This window comes from Erythranthe guttata, chromosome 8, assembly GCF_056151865.1.
Source record: "Erythranthe guttata isolate IM_541 chromosome 8, IM_541, whole genome shotgun sequence".
NCBI classification, from domain to species: Eukaryota; Viridiplantae; Streptophyta; class Magnoliopsida; order Lamiales; family Phrymaceae; genus Erythranthe; species Erythranthe guttata.
This window is the reverse complement of record NC_142540.1, coordinates 20,056,882-20,076,327: the sequence shown is the minus strand read 5'-3', so window position 1 is coordinate 20,076,327 and position 19,446 is coordinate 20,056,882. Positions and strand designations below refer to the sequence as shown.

At 35.0% G+C, this 19,446-nt stretch overlaps 4 protein-coding genes and 1 long non-coding RNA gene across 9 annotated transcripts; 3 read left to right on the top strand and 2 right to left on the bottom strand.

Moving 5' to 3' along the window:
- Positions 1-2,190: 2,190 nt before the first annotated feature.
- LOC148768763 (uncharacterized) lies at positions 2,191-3,336 on the top strand. Its single transcript, XR_016032905.1, has 2 exons — positions 2,191-2,453; positions 3,133-3,336. It is a non-coding gene; the product is annotated as an uncharacterized LOC148768763 (long non-coding RNA).
- A 389-nt stretch (positions 3,337-3,725) lies between these two features.
- Positions 3,726-7,284, bottom strand: LOC105970437 (hypothetical protein). 4 transcript variants are annotated; one of them, XM_088822303.1, is made up of 7 exons: positions 7,225-7,284; positions 6,727-6,790; positions 5,389-5,955; positions 4,975-5,285; positions 4,788-4,886; positions 4,518-4,685; positions 3,726-4,261 (listed from the first exon to the last, which is right to left on the bottom strand). In XM_088822303.1, the coding sequence occupies exons 3-7, from the start codon at positions 5,939-5,941 to the stop codon at positions 4,115-4,117; spliced, it is 1,278 nt and encodes a 425-aa protein (XP_088678429.1). In that variant the 5' UTR covers positions 5,942-5,955; positions 6,727-6,790; positions 7,225-7,284; the 3' UTR covers positions 3,726-4,114. The 4 variants fall into 4 exon arrangements, with proteins under 4 accessions (XP_088678429.1, XP_012850712.2, XP_012850713.2 ...); XM_012995258.2 differs by having other exon boundaries at positions 6,727-6,827; positions 7,102-7,275; XM_012995259.2 differs by having other exon boundaries at positions 6,727-6,827; positions 7,225-7,271.
- A 2,865-nt stretch (positions 7,285-10,149) lies between these two features.
- LOC148768762 (transcription elongation factor-like protein) lies at positions 10,150-12,000 on the top strand. 2 transcript variants are annotated; one of them, XM_088822300.1, is made up of 4 exons: positions 10,150-10,296; positions 10,987-11,124; positions 11,515-11,607; positions 11,699-12,000. In XM_088822300.1, the coding sequence occupies exons 2-4, from the start codon at positions 11,012-11,014 to the stop codon at positions 11,754-11,756; spliced, it is 264 nt and encodes an 87-aa protein (XP_088678426.1). In that variant the 5' UTR covers positions 10,150-10,296; positions 10,987-11,011; the 3' UTR covers positions 11,757-12,000. The 2 variants fall into 2 exon arrangements, with proteins under 2 accessions (XP_088678426.1, XP_088678427.1); XM_088822301.1 differs by having other exon boundaries at positions 10,160-10,291.
- Positions 12,001-12,219: 219 nt separating this feature from the next.
- On the bottom strand, positions 12,220-13,810 carry LOC148768761 (uncharacterized). The gene is made up of 2 exons (XM_088821339.1): positions 13,499-13,810; positions 12,220-13,085 (listed from the first exon to the last, which is right to left on the bottom strand). Exons 1-2 carry the CDS (start codon positions 13,760-13,762, stop codon positions 12,396-12,398), a joined length of 954 nt encoding a protein of 317 aa, XP_088677465.1. The 5' UTR covers positions 13,763-13,810; the 3' UTR covers positions 12,220-12,395.
- Positions 13,811-15,825: 2,015 nt separating this feature from the next.
- LOC105970318 (uncharacterized) lies at positions 15,826-17,683 on the top strand. The gene has a single exon (XM_012995126.2). It carries the CDS (start codon positions 15,917-15,919, stop codon positions 17,462-17,464), a length of 1,548 nt encoding a protein of 515 aa, XP_012850580.2. The 5' UTR covers positions 15,826-15,916; the 3' UTR covers positions 17,465-17,683.
- The last annotated feature ends 1,763 nt before the right edge of the window (positions 17,684-19,446 follow it).

The window sequence follows — 19,446 nt, the reverse complement described above, 5'->3', positions numbered from 1 at the left end:
GTTGATTAAATCGTATCTCCGACGACCATGAACCAAGAAGATTACATGAATTGTCTATGTTATCATCTACCGAAAAGAATGTAACAAAAATATTTTGATTTGACTAATTTGATTAGTAATTTTACTAATCAGAAGTAGGATCAAGATTGTAGTATTGAGTTGAGTTCGGCAATTTGTGAAGCCCTAATTATATTAAGGGTAAATTACACCCACACCCCTGAGGTATGCTTAAATAATTTTAAGGTCCATATGGTATTGATAATTACGCTCACCCCCTTGAAACGTAGTTAGAAACTATAACGGGATAATGCGTTGGATACATTATTCCGATAGGATTCTAATGGACTATTACTTTTAGCTAGTGGTGGAGATAACATAGAGTTATAGGGAGTGACATGTCTCCCCCAATATGTCTTAAATCACCCATAACTCTTTGTTGTCTCCACCACTTCCTGAAACCAATAGACCGTTAGAACTCTATCGTAATAACGTATCCAATGCATTATCCGATTAGAGTTTATAACCACGTTTCAAGGGGTGAGTGTAATTATCGATACCACAGGGACCTTAAAGTTATTTAAGCATACCTCATGGGTGTGGGTGTAATTTACCCTTATATTAATTATGGGTCTTCGGATATAGGTCGCTCGTGACAAAACGTAGTAGAACTAGATGACAAACTTTATTTTTTTTTTTTTTATTATGACAAACCTAACTAAAACTTTGATTCACATTTTTATTAAATTTATTTTAAAGTTGTCATCCGCACATCTTTTATTTATTATTTTTTATTCACCATTTAATATATTCAATTTTGCATTAATTTTTTTTTTAAGTAGAACACCTTTCTCTCTCTCTCTCTATTTTTTTTTCATTTTAGCATTTCTTTTACTATTACAAACACTTTTTTTTTTCTTTTTTTTTTCCCGCATAATACTGAAGATTATGAAAAGAACATGTTTTTGTTTTTTAAATCCAACCGTAGTCATGTGAAGACACTTGTAGGAAACCGTAGTAATCTATAGTCATTCGTAACCACTTCTATACCCATTGCAGCCATATCGCCACCCATTACCGCCGCCATAGCCGTCATAACTCATAACTACCCAACCATAACTGACGAGAGAGAGAGAGAGAGAGAGAGAGAGAGAGAGAGAGAGAGAGAGAGAGAGAGAGAGAGAGATTATATATAATTAGTTTGGACCAAATTTCGTATTAGAACTAGCCCGCAAGATCAAGGCGATAATAATCAATTAGTAGATTGAAGGTTTGTATCCTCTCAAAAAAGAAAAATTAAAGGTTTGTAGAGACTTCAAAAAAGTTGCATTATATTAGGAAATATTCGTAGAATATCATACATAATCACTTCTAAATTCTGATCGTATGATCAAATCGATCATCACCAATCATGAGAAGCTGGAAGTAATACAAATAGGTGATCTGCATAAGAAATATTTGAGATAATTATGTAGATCTAAATTGAATAATTCCGATTTATAGCACTCTCTAAATGTAGAAATGCTAAAATAGCTAGATTTTGAATATGCCAATAAATCCACCCTACAATAAACACCCAAGGAAAAAAACAAGTTATTACAATCAAAAAATAAATTCTATCGGATGGATCCTACATACAAAATTCTTAAAATTTAGAAATGCTTTCATAGGTCGATTTTGTTCCACTATTCACTAGTACAAAAGATATGGGTACACCATGCTACTATAGTGCCCCGGTCGGTCGGAGTAGCAGCAGTGACGACAGCAGACCCTTCAACAATGTCGGTATCATCCACGACGACACAAGTGAAAATGAAACTGCTGGACTTGGAGTGGTTGATAGTGGCGGCAGCGGTCGATGCAGATACTTATAGCATACTCTAAATTTAGAAATACTCTAATAGATAGATTTTGTTCCTCTTTAAAATAGTTGACTAAATATTAGTAAATTGTAACAAATACAAAATTAAAATCTTAAAAAATCAATGTAAAAAATTAACATTTTCTTATTTTGGCAAAAGAAGTTGTTTATTCCAATTAAAAAATGTATCGCCTCGTGCATTTCTCAAACATTACTTATTTCACTTAAGTAATTTATTTTAATTATACTTTAAGTAAATTTTCGGGACTAAATTAATATTTTAAGAAAATCTTGGGTATTAAGAAGTAAACAACAAAATAGGACAGATTTAATGAATTTGATCTAGCAGAAATTTACTCGATAGAAATTGAGAAATTGACACTGTATCAATTCATGCCGAAACATTTTTTTTTTTTTTGCTAGACACGTCACCTGTTTTCCTTCTCATCTATAAAAGAAATCTTCATAGTTGTATTTTTCTTCACCCTACTTCACGCACTAAGTTTACGGGAAAACGAAGATGGAGCTCAAGAACTAAAGAGGGAGAACGAATTTCTTAATCAGATCCAAATCTCACAAGCTCCACAAACACAAGGTGGGAAACTATGGTTTTGACCAATTTCTCGCTGAGCACAACATCTCCAAAATTATTTCTTGGGCTGGTTCAATTTCTTGAGTTTATTAAGCTTTTGAATTTCTTAATTACTCAGAGCTCATCTCCTTTTGATTTGTCCCCATAATTTAACTTATTGCAGCCATTTTTGTTGATATAATTATGGGATTCTATCATATTGATTGAAATTGATTTTAGAAAGAAATTTTGTTTAATCTTGAACTTTGTTCATGTCCCCACCCTTGAGGACGCTCTTGGGGGAGTTTGGGCCCGGGTCTTCCAGCAAGACGGTTGGGCAACATCGGGTTGTTGGTGTCTAGTCTACCAAACGAACCCAACTTGATTGTTTGGACTTTTGACGATTTGGAGGTAAATGTCTTGAAACCAAACCGGCACATTCCGGTTGTGCCTAATGCATGTTTCCACTCGAGCGGCCACTCGAGTCGGAATGGAGGGATAAGGGTTAGCATGATGTTTGGGTGATACAAGGTTGGAGATCCCGCCAAAAAAAATTGATCCTTTATACCTTTCTTTCTTTCACATTATGTCGATTAAATTTCCTATTTCATTTCTTAAAAACTACATACTTTCTCACTAAGTCGTTTGGATTTATTTGTTTCCTTTGGACTTATTTGTTTCCTTTCTTGGATATTATGCGCAGGTTAAGTATCAAGTGATCATATTATTTTGCTTAAGCTATATAACAATTTGAGTTGATTTCCGTGTAAGTCACTCAATTGGGCGTCTTTGTAATAGAACAAAGAGTCATCTATTTTAGACTTTATATTTCGTATGAGTTTCAAATTGTAATGCAATATTAATCCTTTTTCCATATCATAAATAAAAGTTTTGAAATTTTAAGTTTCGAATTTATTTTATAGAATTATAGAATTTTTGCCGATGAATTATTCGAGTAGTTGTCTCCAAATCGGGGCGCTGCAAAAAATATGTATTAAATACAATATTTTTAAAACTAATATTTTGCATAAGTAATTTTAGTTATATTTTTTATGCGAAGGAGACACAAAGAGCATCTAATACCTCTTGATCCTGAAATTAAGCAACCATTTACGCAAGTTAGTTGCCAACCATTACCCAACCCAATAAAATCGGTCAGAGAACCGGTTCTAAAGTTTGGTCAAAGTATATAACCATTCAACACATCTTTTTTCATAAAATTCTCAAGTATACAAATCTTGAAATAATCACACCAAAAACATAAAAAAATTAATAATAACCTATAAAAAGCACAAATTGTAGCAAAAAATTGCCCAATTTTCACTTCCTCCACAAAACAACACCAAATTCTAAACTTGGTTTTGTTTTTCTTCTTCTACAATTATACATAATATCACATCCAATATTTAACTATGTTCTTTATCTCTCTACAATCTATTACACCATTTGTTCATAACAGAACAAACAAATTAAACAAAGTCTGTACAGTTTCATAGACACAAGCAGAGAGAGATTGAGAGAGAGAGAGAAGGGCCAAACAAATGTCATATCTCTCTGCCGATATATATACACATATATATATAAATATAATACACCGAGAAAAAAAAAACCAGTCTTTTCTTTTCTTGTGGATTATAAAAATAAATTTTGATACGACGAGCAATAATTTGCTCCGATTTGTATCTCTACAAATTCACGGCCTTATTGCTTAAGGCAGTGGATTTGCAAACGGGGCAACTGTTCTTCACAATCAGCCACTTCTTTATGCACTCCTTGTGGTATTCGTGCCCGCAATCGATAGTTCCAATCTCCTCTTTTTCTTTATAATCCGTCTACATTAAAAATCTCGTCGTTAGTAATTATATCAAATCGAGTATTTATTCATAATATATCTAAACGGTCAATAAACAATGATTTCAACGAGGCTCGTATTTCAAATTCTTTCATCCTAGTCATCATCAATTTTTAAGAACACGAGAAAATCTCAAAACCGTTTTTTGTGTGTGTGTGTGTGTGTGTGTGTGTGTGTGTGTGCGTGTGTGTGTGTGTGTGTGTGTGTGTGTAAAATATGAATTGAAATAATAGTACCTGGCATACGACACATAAGTTGATTTGGTGATCCTCGCAAATTTCCTTTTCTAGATTGACGGAAGATGCTGACGAGGCAAAAGATCTTATTTTCAAATTCCGACGAATAAATTCATCGGACAATCCCGTTCGAACACTGCCGATCTGTTCTCCCAGTGCAAGAAGCTCCTGTCATATAAATTATAAAAAAATCAACTTTTTTATTACATCATATATATAACAACGGCATATAAAAACGGGGGGAAAAAATCGAACCGCCCAATTAATTACCTCATAAGACATGTGATCAATATCCAAACGCATATCTCTGTGCTGATCAATAGAACCTCCTGCTTCACGATATCCCGGAATCTCGAGTATCGCAACTTCCTACAATAAACAAATAAAAAAATAATGAAATTTAATAAAAGCAAGAAGGGTATTAATGGAATTTAAAAAAGAAGTAAACGAATATTACATCTTCTGGCAAAATTCTCAAGTGAGGAAGAGTGTGGTGCCTTATATTCGAACCGAGTACAATTTCCCTTTGCTGAGGTGGCTGATACAATCGAAAGCCCATAGATGGAATAGGGGCTACGAATGTCGGCCTAGTATCTACCATTTCTTGAAAAGGACTAATTGCCGGGGTTCGATTTCTGGATGACGTGGCGACTTGTGATTGAATGTTGGCGTTGTACCCTCCTCTCGCCCCCTGCATAGGTGGCGTCATCCAATGATGTGGATTGTGTTGTCCTTGTGGATGAGGACCATTCGGAAAACCGTCGACAACTACAAAAAAATAATTAAAAAGAAATGAGCGTACGTCCCGAAACGCGTCCAAACATTGCCGTCAATATAATTAATATTTAATAGGCCTACAAAAATTTTTTACCTTGCACATAGGGCAAAGGAGGGTGGGCCCACGCAAAATTACCGACATCGCCATTGCTCGAGGCGAAATGCATGTCCAACCAAGGATTATTATTACCGGGCAATTGATGAGGTGGGGCGACAAAACATCCTTGTACCATCATACGACTATTGTCCATCAAAGCAACATCGGACTCAACAGACGAACTGGGGCCCACCACCGAGGCATTGTTGTAATATGGGTAGATCCAAGGGTGTGCCGCCACGTCAGCATTTTTCCTCTTGAACGGAACACCAACCATACTGGAGGCCCCGTGATTGAGATGGACGGGCGGCGGTAGATACGGGTTGCTGAAATGGCTGGATGGGGCTGCGTTCATCTGCGGCAAGGCGTACAGTAACGGGTTGTCTTGATGGTGATCTGGCATGTGGTGGTGGAAATTGAAATTCGATTGGTTTATTGGAGCGGGGACCACCGAGTGGATATTGGGCTGAGGAAAGTTCGATGAAGTCCCGTAAAAGTTGTTGTGGCCTTGTTGCTGTTGATCAGTGAACTGAGTATTCCGATGCCCCATCTTGAACGAGATGCCTAATTCGAAAGCATAGTTACGCAAATCAGAAAAAGGATAAAAAAAAAAATCGAAGCTGTAAAATCAAGAATTGATACAAATAATAGAATAATCAAAAAATTTCACGTTTTCCAATAATAAATGAATGATCTTGAATGTTTGTCGGTAGCACTTATACAACAAACAAAAGCTAGCTCACATTTGGTTCACTAAACCAGTCACAAAATCGACTTCGGAAAAATGACAGTTGTTAATATATATATTAATAGTACCAATAAATGCCGCTTATTAATATCTCTACTCTCGTTTTTTTGCCCTTTTTAGCGAACCGCATGGGGGGTAGTAAAGACGTTTATGTTAATATAATGAAGAAACTAACTTGTCAAATACCCCTCGAATCGTTAGCCGACAAGATATTAATGAAGAAACTACATCTAACAACATTCTACATGTACGAAAACCGAAGATCGAGACGAATGTACTAAAATTTCAAACACAAAGAACCCATCAATTAAATGTCTCGAGATTAACGAAAAAAGATCTAACTACATTTCTATGCAGTTGGAAACATTTCAACAAGTCCAAACATACATAAAAACAACTACTTCGAACATCCCATAAATAGTTAATTCTTTTCGACTCAAGAACACCGGAATTCATATTCTTACACAGATAATATTTTATTTTATTCCACATTAAGATTAACAAAAAACCCATGTGCCCAAACCGATCAAATAGTTGAATCATAAAGCCCCAAACAAACAATTATTCAAAAAAAAAAAAGTTATTACCTTTTTAACATGAAAATCAAAAAAAAGAATTCTGAAATTCCGCAAGTTTCCACCTTTGGCTAATCTGCAGCAGTAAAATCCCAATAAATTACTTGCAGCTCCTGCAAAAATTTAAAAAAAAAAAATCAAGAAAACAAGACAAAAACCCTAATCTTGAGAAACAATAGAAAAGTGATCAATGATCATCAAAGCTACAATCCAACCAAGAACCCACCAAGATTGTGTCATTAAAACACAAATGTATGCATTGCATGTTTGAAATTTGTGCATAAAAAAGTCAAGCCCAAGAAACCATCAAAAATTCAGAAAAAAAAAATTAAATAAATAAATAAACAAATTAGAAATTAAAGAAATTAGATCATCTGAAAAACTAACCGAAAATTAAAGGTGAAGAGATCTGGGAAAGAATATAGAAGAGATGAATTTGGTCGCCTTTGAAATGTTTTAGAAATTTTTTAGAGAGAGAAAGACGGTTTTTTTAATAATAGGGAAAATCACCTGTTAATTGTTTTTTCTCCGGAGTCTGTCTATTCTTTGACCCTTGTAGTTGTACTAGTACTGCATTTTTCTTTTTATTTATTTTTTTTTAATTTTTTTTTATTTTTTTTTTATTACAGTAACTGCTACGTGGTCATTAATTATTTTCCTTTTCTTTTATTTTTTTTCCCTACACTATTATGTCTTGAATTTCCATAAAAGACCTTCGTTTTCTTACAGTGTAAAACTTTGATAAATTAATAACTTCGATTATATAATAGTTTCTTTCGGTTCTGACTCGGTGAAAATGTGTTAAAATTATTAAATCGATAATTTAATAATTCGCTAAATTAATAGAATTTCTCTGGTCCCCACTGTAAATTGCAAGGGTGTTTTAGTAATTGTTGAAATCGGACGAATCAATTTGTAATGGCACTTTGGAATATTTTTTTAGAAAAAATCGGAAGTGAAAAACTAATTCCAATTTTATTATTTAAAAAAAAATTGAAATTGGAATGAAAAGAATTTTGTTCTGAAATCAAAAAGTTTCGATTCGAGATGTTGGAATTCAATTTTTCTATTTTTTATAGTCGCTTGTAATTCAAAATACACAATAATATTGATATTTGAAGTGTGATTTTTAAGGGAAAAATCTAAAATTTTGAAATTGTTTTTGGAAAATTAAAATTGAATCGAAGATTGGAATATTTATGTATTTATATTCCATTCCAAAGAAAATCTAAAAAATGAAAATCGGATTTTATGGAATTCGAAATGAGAGATATTATTCCAAAATCAATCTATTCGAATCGGAATCGACAGAATTTAAATATTCTTTTTCCAATTTCACCCCTAAACAAGCTATGGTGATCAAAGTGTACTACTACTAATTTAATAAGGATATCAAAACTTGAATTACTATTTATTTGTTAATCTTCTTCTTATTTTTCTTTCATAAGTATTAGCTGTAAATGTGCAAGCTTAGGCTCTATTATTATTGTCACATGTTAAGATGCATAACAAGCCAAATATTAAATACTAATTATTTTTTTATTAAAATAATTAATTATTTGGTAGCGAAAACTAATTAATGAAGCTAATATAGGAGTAACTGTCGTCTAGACGAGTAGGTTAAATTGGTGAAATGAGAATAGGGTGACATTTAACGAGCTCGTCTACAAATTTAACGAATGGAGTTTACGCAGTTAATATTGGGCCGGCATCTAAAGGTTCAAAGCAGAAATCTGCTTATGGAGTGTTCGGAGTAGGGGTTGTAAATCGAATATGAATCAGCTCGATTTCATTTGGGAGTGAAAAATTAGTTGCAGAAGAAATTGGAAATAACAAGAATTGGAATTTCAGAAACTGAAAGGAAAAAACTTGTTCGAAAAAATCGGATAATTTCGGATCAGAATCGACAGAATTCGAAAGTTTAGTCCGGATATTCATCCCTAATTTGGAGATTAGGTTAATACATGTTTTGGTTGTCTTACTTTATTTGTTTATTGTTGAAAAAAAAACTATTTATTTAATAACCGCCAAAAGGGTTAAGGTGGGCCCCATTTTTTGTGGCTGACGGCTGCCCTTTCCCTTTAGCTCAGCCTTTTCTCTAAAAGAATATTCCTTTGCTGAACCACTAAATAAAAATTGCTTTATCCATTTAAAAAAAATTAATTTTTTTTGCCCAAATTTCTATTTTTGCATGATCCGCATATACCGAAGCAAAATTCTACTTTTAATTTGGTTTATTTTATTTAATTTTTCGAATAATACGATTCAGAATTTCAACCATCGTCCTTTGACTCTTGATCGGACTCTGTCCGACCGTCAATCGATATTAACTGGCAGTGGCAGAGTGTTGAAGTGCAACGACCGAGCGTCAAACAGTCATTTTTTTAATATACCTTCTTAATTTTACTACTGTTTTAATTTTACGGTTGGTTATTTTATTGTCGAGTTGTTACTGAATGCATTATATATTTTTTTATATTATTTAAAATTTATTAATAGAAGAAAAGAAAAGAAAAACGTGTGGTGACTTATACGAATTATTAGTGTTATCTGATTGGGTCAGGTCCTTTTACATTTGTAAAGGGCTAAAACCACAAGAATTGGGCCTCTGAAGAAAAACATTGTATTATAATTTATTAGGTATTTATAAATAGGTCCTTTCATTTTTATGTTTTTCTTCGGCATCCGAACTAAACTCTTTATTGACTTGTCACAAGTAGGCAAGTTTGCCTATTTTCGCAGGCTCGAGCTCGAGCTCGCATGAGTTTCAGTAAGCTCGACTCGAGCTTTGAATAGAAAAATAATAATATATTTATTGTAAAATAATAATAATAATAAGAGTAAGAAGTGAGCGAGCGAGCTGTCGAACAACCATAATTGGGCTCGAGCTTGTCCGAAGTTCGAGCTCGAAAAAACTGAACTCGAGTTCGAGCTTTTGTCTAGTTAGCTCATCGAGCGCAACTCAACTCATTTACCACCCCTAATCATAATTATTTAGTAAATACAAAAAGATTAAAAATATATAAACAATATAACCATTTATGTATAGAAATTTAGATGCATAAATAAATTGATTTTATGTTTTCTTAGAAAAAGAAGAAATTTATTTTCTTTTCTTCATATTTTTCGTTCTCTTTATATAAATTAATTTTTATACGAGGGTACATTATGTCTTTTGTAAAACGGGACCCAATCAAAAGGGTCGAAATCGACACAAACTCGGACTATAGAGAAATTAACTGCTTAAAAGTAATTTCAAAAACATTTGCAAATCACTCCATTTTTTTTATAAATAATTAATTATACTAAATTTTACTACAATCATCAACTCATATTATTTACTTATATTTTTTGAATTTATAATTACATTATTTCAAAGGTTTTTAAAAACATCACCTAATTAAAAAAGAAAAAAATCTGGCTCCTAAAAATTCAGAAAATAAGAAAGCTGCGCATTGGTACGCGCGTACACTTCACGCTCTAAATGCTCTATAAATACAGTCCCTCCATCATCGCTCGGGAGAATTATTGTGAGTTCGTAGCAAGAATCTATCCGAAGAGAGAACAAAGCAAAATTGTAAGGTAAGCTTCGTATTTATCCTATTGCATGTATTTATTTATTTATTTATTTTTTTCTTTTTTCAATTACGTTTTCCCAAAATTGCATATAGGGTTTCGGTTTTCGTTTTCTGTTTGACGATTGTTGATGGGTTAGTCTCCACGGCACAGATCGAGCAGCCGCTGTTCTAATTTCATTTTTTTTCTAGGGTTTATTCGATTTTGAAATCTGTAATTTAGGTTTTCTTTTTTTTTTTTTTTTAATGTTCGCACAGGATCATCAGTTAGTTTAATTGCGTTTTTTTCCCCCAAAAATCAAATCTTGAATTCGTTGAATTTTCCGTCTAGAATTTTTAATTTTTAATATTTGTTGCTAAATTACTGCTAATGAATCATAAAACAGTAGAAATAAGGATTGATTATCTGTTGAAGTTTTACTCGGTTAAATTCGCACCAAATCGTTGTTCGTTTTTACCCAAAAAGCAAATCTTGAAATATATAAAGCAGAGTTTGAATTTCGTTTCTTGGAAGATTCGTTCGACGAATGACCGTTAACGAATCACGTGTGATATGTATGTAAATATAATACACGTGTTTGTGTTTTTGTTGTCACGTTGCATCTATACTTGTTATGGTTTGTTCGAATTAAAATCTCGCGCGTACTTATACCGGTATACTATTTTTGCTCGATTAACGTTTCCGTCGTATTAACAGTTACAGTAATCCCTACTTGAACTAAATGGGTAAGAGAAAGTCGAGGGCGAAGCCGCCACCAAAGAAGCGTATGGACAAACTCGACACTGTTTTCAGCTGCCCCTTCTGTAACCATGGCACCAGCGTTGAATGCCGAATGTAAGTCCCTCCTCCCCGTTTTTTTTTTCATATTATATTATAGAAAAATATAATTTATGGGATTTTACGTAACAGTAGAACCTTGATAAGTTAATACTCGAAAAATTAATAACCTCGATTAAATAATAGTTTCTCCCGGTCCCGACTCGGTGAAAACACGTTAAATTATCAACTCGATAATTTAATAATTCTAACTCGATAATTTAATAAGACGCTAAGTTAATTTACAGAGGTTTAACTGTATTTGGCTTTTACGTCTTCAATTCATTGGTCTCATTAGTTCCGATTTTGTCCTTTTTCGTTTGTTTCGTTCTTCTTTATGTGTGTGTGTGTGTGTGTGGGTGTGGGTGTGTGTGTGTGTTGTTAAGTATTTTTTATTTGCTTTTACAGTGATATGAAGAACTTGATCGGTGAGGCATCTTGCCGTATTTGCCAAGAGAGCTTTAGCACCAACGTGACAGCTTTGACCGAGGCTATAGATATGTAAGTAGTAAATATATTATTTTTTCAAGAAATTCGTCGAATAGTAATCTTTCTTTGTTCGTTTACGCTAAACGATTATTTACGTACGCAGATATAGCGAATGGATTGACGAGTGTGAACTTGCCAATAACGGAGAAGAGGAGGAGTAGAGAGGCGAATCTCTGAAAGACGTATTCGAACAATGCTGAATTTTATTTTCGATGTTGGATTACAAATTTTGTGAATATGTGTTTGAAGAAGACGAAGAACCGCTATTAACTAGGTGTAGAATCTATATGAAATAACTGTGGTTGGTGTTTTAATTAAAACTATGTATGTTTACTATATGTGGATTGCGATAATAGCGATGCAAATTTTACGTATAAAATTGTTATCGATTGCGTTTGTCCCAAATTCGTTTAATAATGTTGATGAGAAGTGAATTGCAAATTATAACTCTGTTTATTTTTTGCTCTGTATTCAATGGTGGAGGCATGTATAGAGCAAGGGGGGCATGGCCCCCATTTTTATACATATAGCTTGATTTTAGGAAAAATACTTAAAAATACTAAAATAATCTTATCGTTTAAGGGCTCGTTCAGTTACTTATATCGGATGAGTTTAGATTAGATGAAACTGTATTATATTAATCTCTACTGACTAATTAATTGTTTAGTTAGTAAGACGTTCGGTTCGATCTTGTATTACATCGCTGAAATTCTGGTATTATATGTGAAGGATATATTTAATAAACTTAACAGGTAGTTTGAAAGATAAAATAGTCTTTATTGGGGATATGATCTCTTTATTCATGCACTTTCTTGCCTCGCAACCGAATTTCTAAATCTTCTAGAACGCCAAATTCCCGCGAGTCGAACCGTGCTCCCGACACCTAGTGTCCCCACCACACCACTCCACAGAGCCACTCCGATCCACAGAACAATGCTCGTAGATTTCCAGTGCCTTTCCGGAGTCACCACACCGATCGACATCCCATAAGTCACCGCAATCGACGTCACCGTCGACCACATAATCACCATGAGAACCCACATGAAAAGCTTCCGCTTGAAAGGAAGCCCACTGACGAGAAGCAAGATAATGCATAGCGATGAATCGAATGCTATTGTGTTGGCCCACACGAAGCTCTTGTATGCTCTAGGGTGACGGTATGCCATTACAGATTCCCCTGCTATGCGCGGGGGGGAGGAATCTTGCGTTGAATCTTCTTGCCAGACGCCGCTCGGGGGGCTCAGGCCGGCTTGAAAGACCATTGTTGCTATCAGGATTGCTACCACCATTGCGCTGTCTCGTTTCTCGGTAATCCATTTGCTAAAAGGTTGATTGTCGGTTGAGATGTGAATCCTTGGTCTAATGATTTCGATGATTGCCGAATTTGTGTCGTCTTGCGGGTTTTGCTCTAGAATGGACATTGGTGTTTGTCCGTTGGAGTTGCTTGCGTTCATATCTATGCTTGTATTTTCAACCAAATATTCGATAATCTGCAAAAAAAAAACCGTATTAGTGGCGAGTTCGGTACGGTTACCAAATATTGGATATTAAAATTTTGGCGTGGAATGAATCAAACTACGGTCACTAGACTGGATTCGGTACGGTTATCAAAATTTAAATAGACCGTCTATCCACCGTAATTTATGGTATTGTATGATTGTGAGGCAGTTGAGGCGCACTCTGAGCTGGTCTGAGGCGGTCAAACTTAAGTGGCAAAAATCAGTTTTTTTTTTTTTTTTTTTTTTTTTTTTGCTGCGGCAATACTGTGGTATTAAAAGTATTCGATCGTCCAACAACCGGAGAGTATTTGTACGGTACTAATACCGTACCGAACATCGTGGTTACCACTATTATATTCCAAGTTGGAACTGAAAAATATGCGAATAATTAGTGGCCGGCATACCTCTATTTCGACGTAGGCTCTAGCCGAGGCTATGTGCAGAGGCGACGATTGTTGGGAGTCTAATTCTTCGGCGAGATGAGGGTTCAGCTTCAAGATTTCTCGGACAAATGGCAGGTGGCCATTGGCTGTTGCCACGTGTAAGGGAGTCTTGCTTTGACACGTGTACGAAACTGTGTCGACGAGGAATTCATCTGTTTGGTGGAGTTCTTGCAAAGCTTTTTCGTCTCCCTTTGCTGATGCATAGTAAAGCCTATTTTCATCCATCTCTCTCTCTCTCTCTCTCTCTCTCTCTCTCTCTCTCTCTCTCTCTCTCTCTCTCTCTCTCTCTCTCTTGTGATTACTCTCTTTTATTTATTTTATTTACTTTATTTTAAGACACAAAAACAATGTTTATGTATTTTCAATATTTAGGTATCATTATCAAGCAAACTTACTTGGAAACCAACCACCTTAATTAGGTTTAGTCAAGTGAAATAACTTGGAAATAACACGAAAAGATTGTACGGTACATGTATTTTTGGATCATTCTTTTGCTTTTGAGTAACTAGAAATTGATTACGCGCGTTGAATGTGTTTAGTTAAGTTGTCATTTTGAGTCAATCAATGGCGAAACCAAAATTTAAGACTTTTGTTTTACAAAATAAAAAAATAGGAAAAGGGCAAATTACAACCACCAAGAGGTGTAATCAAATTAAAAAAACTCTCCTCTTGTTTGGATAATTACAACCACCTTCTCAACTATAATTTTTTTTACACGTCCACTTTTGCGGTTTGAAATTTAGTGGAATCTTCGAGATTATATGAATTGTCACTTTTGTGCCCGTTTTATATTACCATTCGAACTCCATATTTTGAAGCAAGATGATCATAAAAATGTGTTTTTTGGCTTGTATATATCAGATTGTGGTGCATCAGAAACTGTATTTTTACACAAAACGAGTACATTCCACGAAATCTAGATGATTATGTTGAATTTGATATCATAAAGGTGAAGATGTAAGAAAAAATCACAATTAAGAGGAGTAAATGTAATTATCCAAACAAGATGACTCTTTTTATATATTGACCGTACATCGAGGTGGTTGTAATTTACCCATAGGCAAAAGAAAAACGAGAGGAAAGAAAAAAAAAATTAAGACTTTTTTTCCCATTAGTTTCTTTCTTACCTTCATGTTTCTTTGACTCATTCACGAAATTTGAAACTTTACGAAAAAAATTAGAATTTATTTGACTCTCTATATCACAAATTTTCTGAAACTTTTGTGAACATAATAGATTTCTAGATTATGATATAATTGATATTAAATTGGGAAGTAGTTTTAATTTTTTTTTTAAAGGTACTGGAATTTTTTTAAAAAATTAATTTCGATCCGTTTCATCCGACTTTCGATAATAAATAAGAATAATATAAAAAAATAAAAATAAAAAAAATAAAATAAAAAAGAGTGAGGCAAGTCAATCAATAATGATGATCATTTTGTTTCATGAATGGTGGTACTACCTGGCGCTTGTCACGTGCATTCTTCTATTCTTTATGTTTCCATGTCATTTTCTTTTTTTTTCCCCCAACAATACCCCTACTTCTCCTACACTATTTCAGAAATGCCCCCTACATATAATTCATTACTTATTTTTTCAAATAATTATGGTCAATTCAAGATTCAGTTTATATAAAACTATTTCATAATTCTTCGTCAAAATCTTTAATACATACATATTTGATAAATAAATACAGTAAATTACAAAATTCCTCTGAATTTAGGTCAAATTACGAAAAACTCCCGCACCTATCTGTAATTACTAAAATTCCCCAATGTTTCTTTCCGTATTACATTGTGCCCTTTACAGTGTGGTTTTTCACAAAATCTCCAAGGAATATTTCCCGAAAAATGTCAATTATACCTCTACAAGGGTGAAATTTTCTTTTATGCTACTTTTTAAAGATAAAAATTACTCGCAACAAGATACCAGTAATACTAAAAAGTTGTGAATTAATTCATTACTCGCCCTCAGTGGGTAATTTTATATCTCAAAAGTAGAATAAAGAAATGTCACGGCTGCAAGGATATAATCGACATTTTTCAGGGAACATTCCCTGTAACAGAAAAGATTTCATGAAAATCAGATCGTAAGGGGATAGGGGGGATTTTTTCAATTACGAATTTTGAGGGTATTTTACGTAATTTAGCCTAAGTTTAGGGGCATTTTCGTAATTGAACAATAGCTTGATGTGGCCAACCGGTTAGCCACATTCTAGTGTTTTTTACTTTTACTGCAGAAAATGAAAAAAAAAAAAAATATCAATCAGATCAATCAAACGAACACAGATCGAACAAGCAAACTACAGCAGTGAAAAACAACAATTTGCATGATTCAAATAATAAAATAAATTTAATTTAATTGAAAATAAAAATAAAAATGGATTTAAATAACAGACCCCATTATTTCCGCAGAACAATCACTGATAAGCTGCAGCGCAACCACCGCTGCCACCACCACCACCACCACCACCACAGCTCACTTCATTCATCCATGAAACTCACTAAAGCAATCCTCAGACCACTCCGCGCCGCCGTCAGGGGCGGCGGCGTCTCTATCTCCTTGTTCAGCCGCCGCCCCCGCCTCACCGACGGCGGCCAAGGGACGTCGTCCTCCGGCGTTTTCGCCGCCGCCGGTGGGAAAAAGAGAGGCGGCGGGCGTTTCGAAAACCCAGAGCCGTCGTCGCCGAAAGTGACCTGCATTGGTCAAGTGAGGGTGAAGTCGAAGAGGAGAGCGAAGCAGTCTCTCCGGAGCCTCTCCGGCGGAAGGCCGATCGGAGAGGCGAGTTTCAGAAAGCCAGAGCAGATTATTACATCCCACGCCGATCGCCACAGATGGGTTCATCTGCCGATCTGCGTCTGCGACGCTCTGCGCGCCGCGGCGGAGTTCAGCTGCTGCTGCAGTAGTGGAAGAAGAAAATGCTGTCTCTCGAGCGGTGGAAATTGTGGGTGCTGGGCTGTTCTTGGGAGGTGGCTGGTGTCTGTGTTTTTTTGCGGCGGAGGAAGGAAGCGGAAGGAGATTATTGAGGTGGTGGTTGGCGGCGGAGATTCCGAGGTTATTCTTAAGGAAGATCAAAATCAAAATCAAGATCAAGAAGAAGAAGAAGAAGCCATTAATACAACAAACGAGAAAAATGAAGTTTTGCTGATGAGATGCAGATCTGATGAAATTAATGAAGAAGAAGATCAAAACGACGACGTACGAAATGCAGATTTCGATGGAGTACGAGGTTTCGGAGAAGTTAAGGAAAACGAAGAAGAAGAAGAAGATTCAGATGAGTCTAACATGTCTTCATTTGAAGCTCTTCTGGACCAAGAAAACACAGATCAATTACCACGTGATAAAATTGCTGATGATGACGTCATTTCAGACAAGGACACGTCATCACCATTTGTTGTTGAAGAAGTAGTAGAAGCTGCTGCCATGGTGGTATTGCCGGAATGTTTGCTCTTGATGATGTGCGAGCCCAAGCTCTCGATGGAGGTTTCCAAGGAGACGTGGGTCTGCAGCACGGACTTCGTCCGCCGGCCGGAGCAAAAGCAGAAGGCGGCGAACGCCGCCGCCAACGGCGGCGGGTGCTGCCACCACGGTGCCGCCGTCAAGAGGAGGCATTTGGTCGTTGAGTCCAAGCCGCCTACTACTGCTAAGCCGAATGTCCCGGCGCCGCCGTCTAAGAAGAACGACGGTCTCCAGCCGGCGCGGTCGTCGTGCTCTCTACCGGCGGCGGCGCCATCGATGGCGGCGGTGATTGAGCAGAAGCTGGGGGCGGCAGCGGGGTACGAGCCGTTTGCTCTGACGAGGTGCAAGTCGGAGCCGATGAGGACTGCGGCGGCTAAAGTCATGCCGGAGTCGTGTTTGTGGAAGAATGGTGTTGTGGAGCCGGAGCCGCTCGGCGCCGGTGCCGGCGCGGCTGGGGTCGGGTTCTGAGCTGAGCTGTCAAAAAAATAATGACAAATTGACATGTCATTTTGTACAGTACTTTTTTTTACCCTGAAAGTCATTTCTTTTTTCTTTTAACTTTTTCTGTAGTTTAAAATGTTACTCTTCTCTACTTGCTCTCTCTCTCTCTCTTTTTTTTCTTTTTTTTTTTTTTGTGGTAAATAAAATGAGCGTCTGAGATGAAATCTCAATAAGATCATATTTATATTTTTCTTTATCCTAGTTAGAAAGTAATTAAGATATATTTTCTTTATTCCTCAATAACTGTCTCTTTTTTTAAATATTTTTGTTTCATATTATTTGTCACTTTAGATTTCCAATATTGCATTAAATGTATTTTTTCCTGTTTTAACCTTATTAATTCAACTATAAATATTAATTCTCTCTTATCACATCATTAAATAATCAAGGTTATTTTAGTCTTTCTAATATATTTTATCTAAAATCAAGACACATTTATTGAGCTTCTTAATCCTTGTGCAAAGCCAAAAACGACACTTAATAGAGAACGGATGAAGTATTTAAGTTCTCAATATAAAAATAAAGATTAAGGTGTCACATTAAAGAGAACAACTTATTTATTTGCTCATAAAAAAATGTCCAGCTTCAAATTTTGAGTTTTGATCTTTAAATTTAATTCGAATTATGGGTAAATTACAACCACCCATGAGGTATGGTTAAATTACAAAAAATCTCCACTTGTTTGGATAATTACAACCACTCCTCAACTATAAATTTTCTTACATGTTAACCCTTGTGGTTTCAAATTTAGTGGAATCTTCGATATAATATGGAATATTTTCACTTTTGTATCTGTTTTATCTCATTCGAACTCCACATTTTGAAGCAAGATGATTAAATATGTATTTTTTGGCTTGTATATATCAGACTGTGGTGCATCAGAAACTGTATTTTTACACAAAACGAGTACAAACTAGAGCACATTCCACGAAATCTAGATGATTATGTTGAATTTGACACCATAAGGGTGCAGATGTAAGAAAAAAATCATAGTTGAAGAGTAGATATAATTATTCAAACAAGATGAGTTTTTTTGTATATTGCCCATACATCAGGGGTTGGTTGTAATTTACCCTTCAAATTATTGATGGTACAAGCTCAACAAAATTCAAACTAAAAGGATATTGGACCAATTCACTACAAGAAAAACTAGTTTCAGTGACCAAATTCTCAGCGACCATAGCTAAATGGTCACTGAATATTCACATTTAGTAACCAAAAGTAATTTGGTAGCAAAAGTCGGAAGGGTCAAATCCTTTTGCGACCGGCGAACATTTGGTAGCTATAAGTGGTCACTAATAGTTATACACCTTGTAGCAACTAAAGTTAAAGTTTGTAGCGACAATTTTTATGGTCACTATAACTTATTGTCAATAGTGACCAATTTAACATCAATTTTTTTTACGGTTGCTACAAGCCTTTAATTTAACTATTAACAACCATCTAATTGAGTTGTTAGTAACCACTTTAATTTGGTTAGTACGAAACTACTTATGGAAATCTAATCGATTTGATTAGTAATTGAATTTTTAAACAACTCAAGGAATGAAAAGAAAAGAAAGAAAGATGGAGGGCGAAAATGCAAATAATGGAAAAACATAACCAATTCTCATTGTTTCGTTACACGCATTTCTTTCATTCCAAATTATTTCTCTCTTTCAAAAAAATATAATTTATGTCAAAATACTACGGTAGAATACTATTCAAATTGTCATTAAAACAGTAATCTTAATTTTTGAACAATTCTTTATACCTTGAGATATAAAAATAGGGGGTGAAATTGTAAGCTATGAAATTATATGTTTACTTTAAGAGAAATAAAAAGCCATAAGTACTAGATTGCAAATTTTGGAAACTTAAAAAACCTTTGACTCAGATTTAGGTATCCATCAAACCACGACTAGGCCCCTCACCGTCTTCTTTTTTCCGTTTTTCTTCTTTTTTTTAAT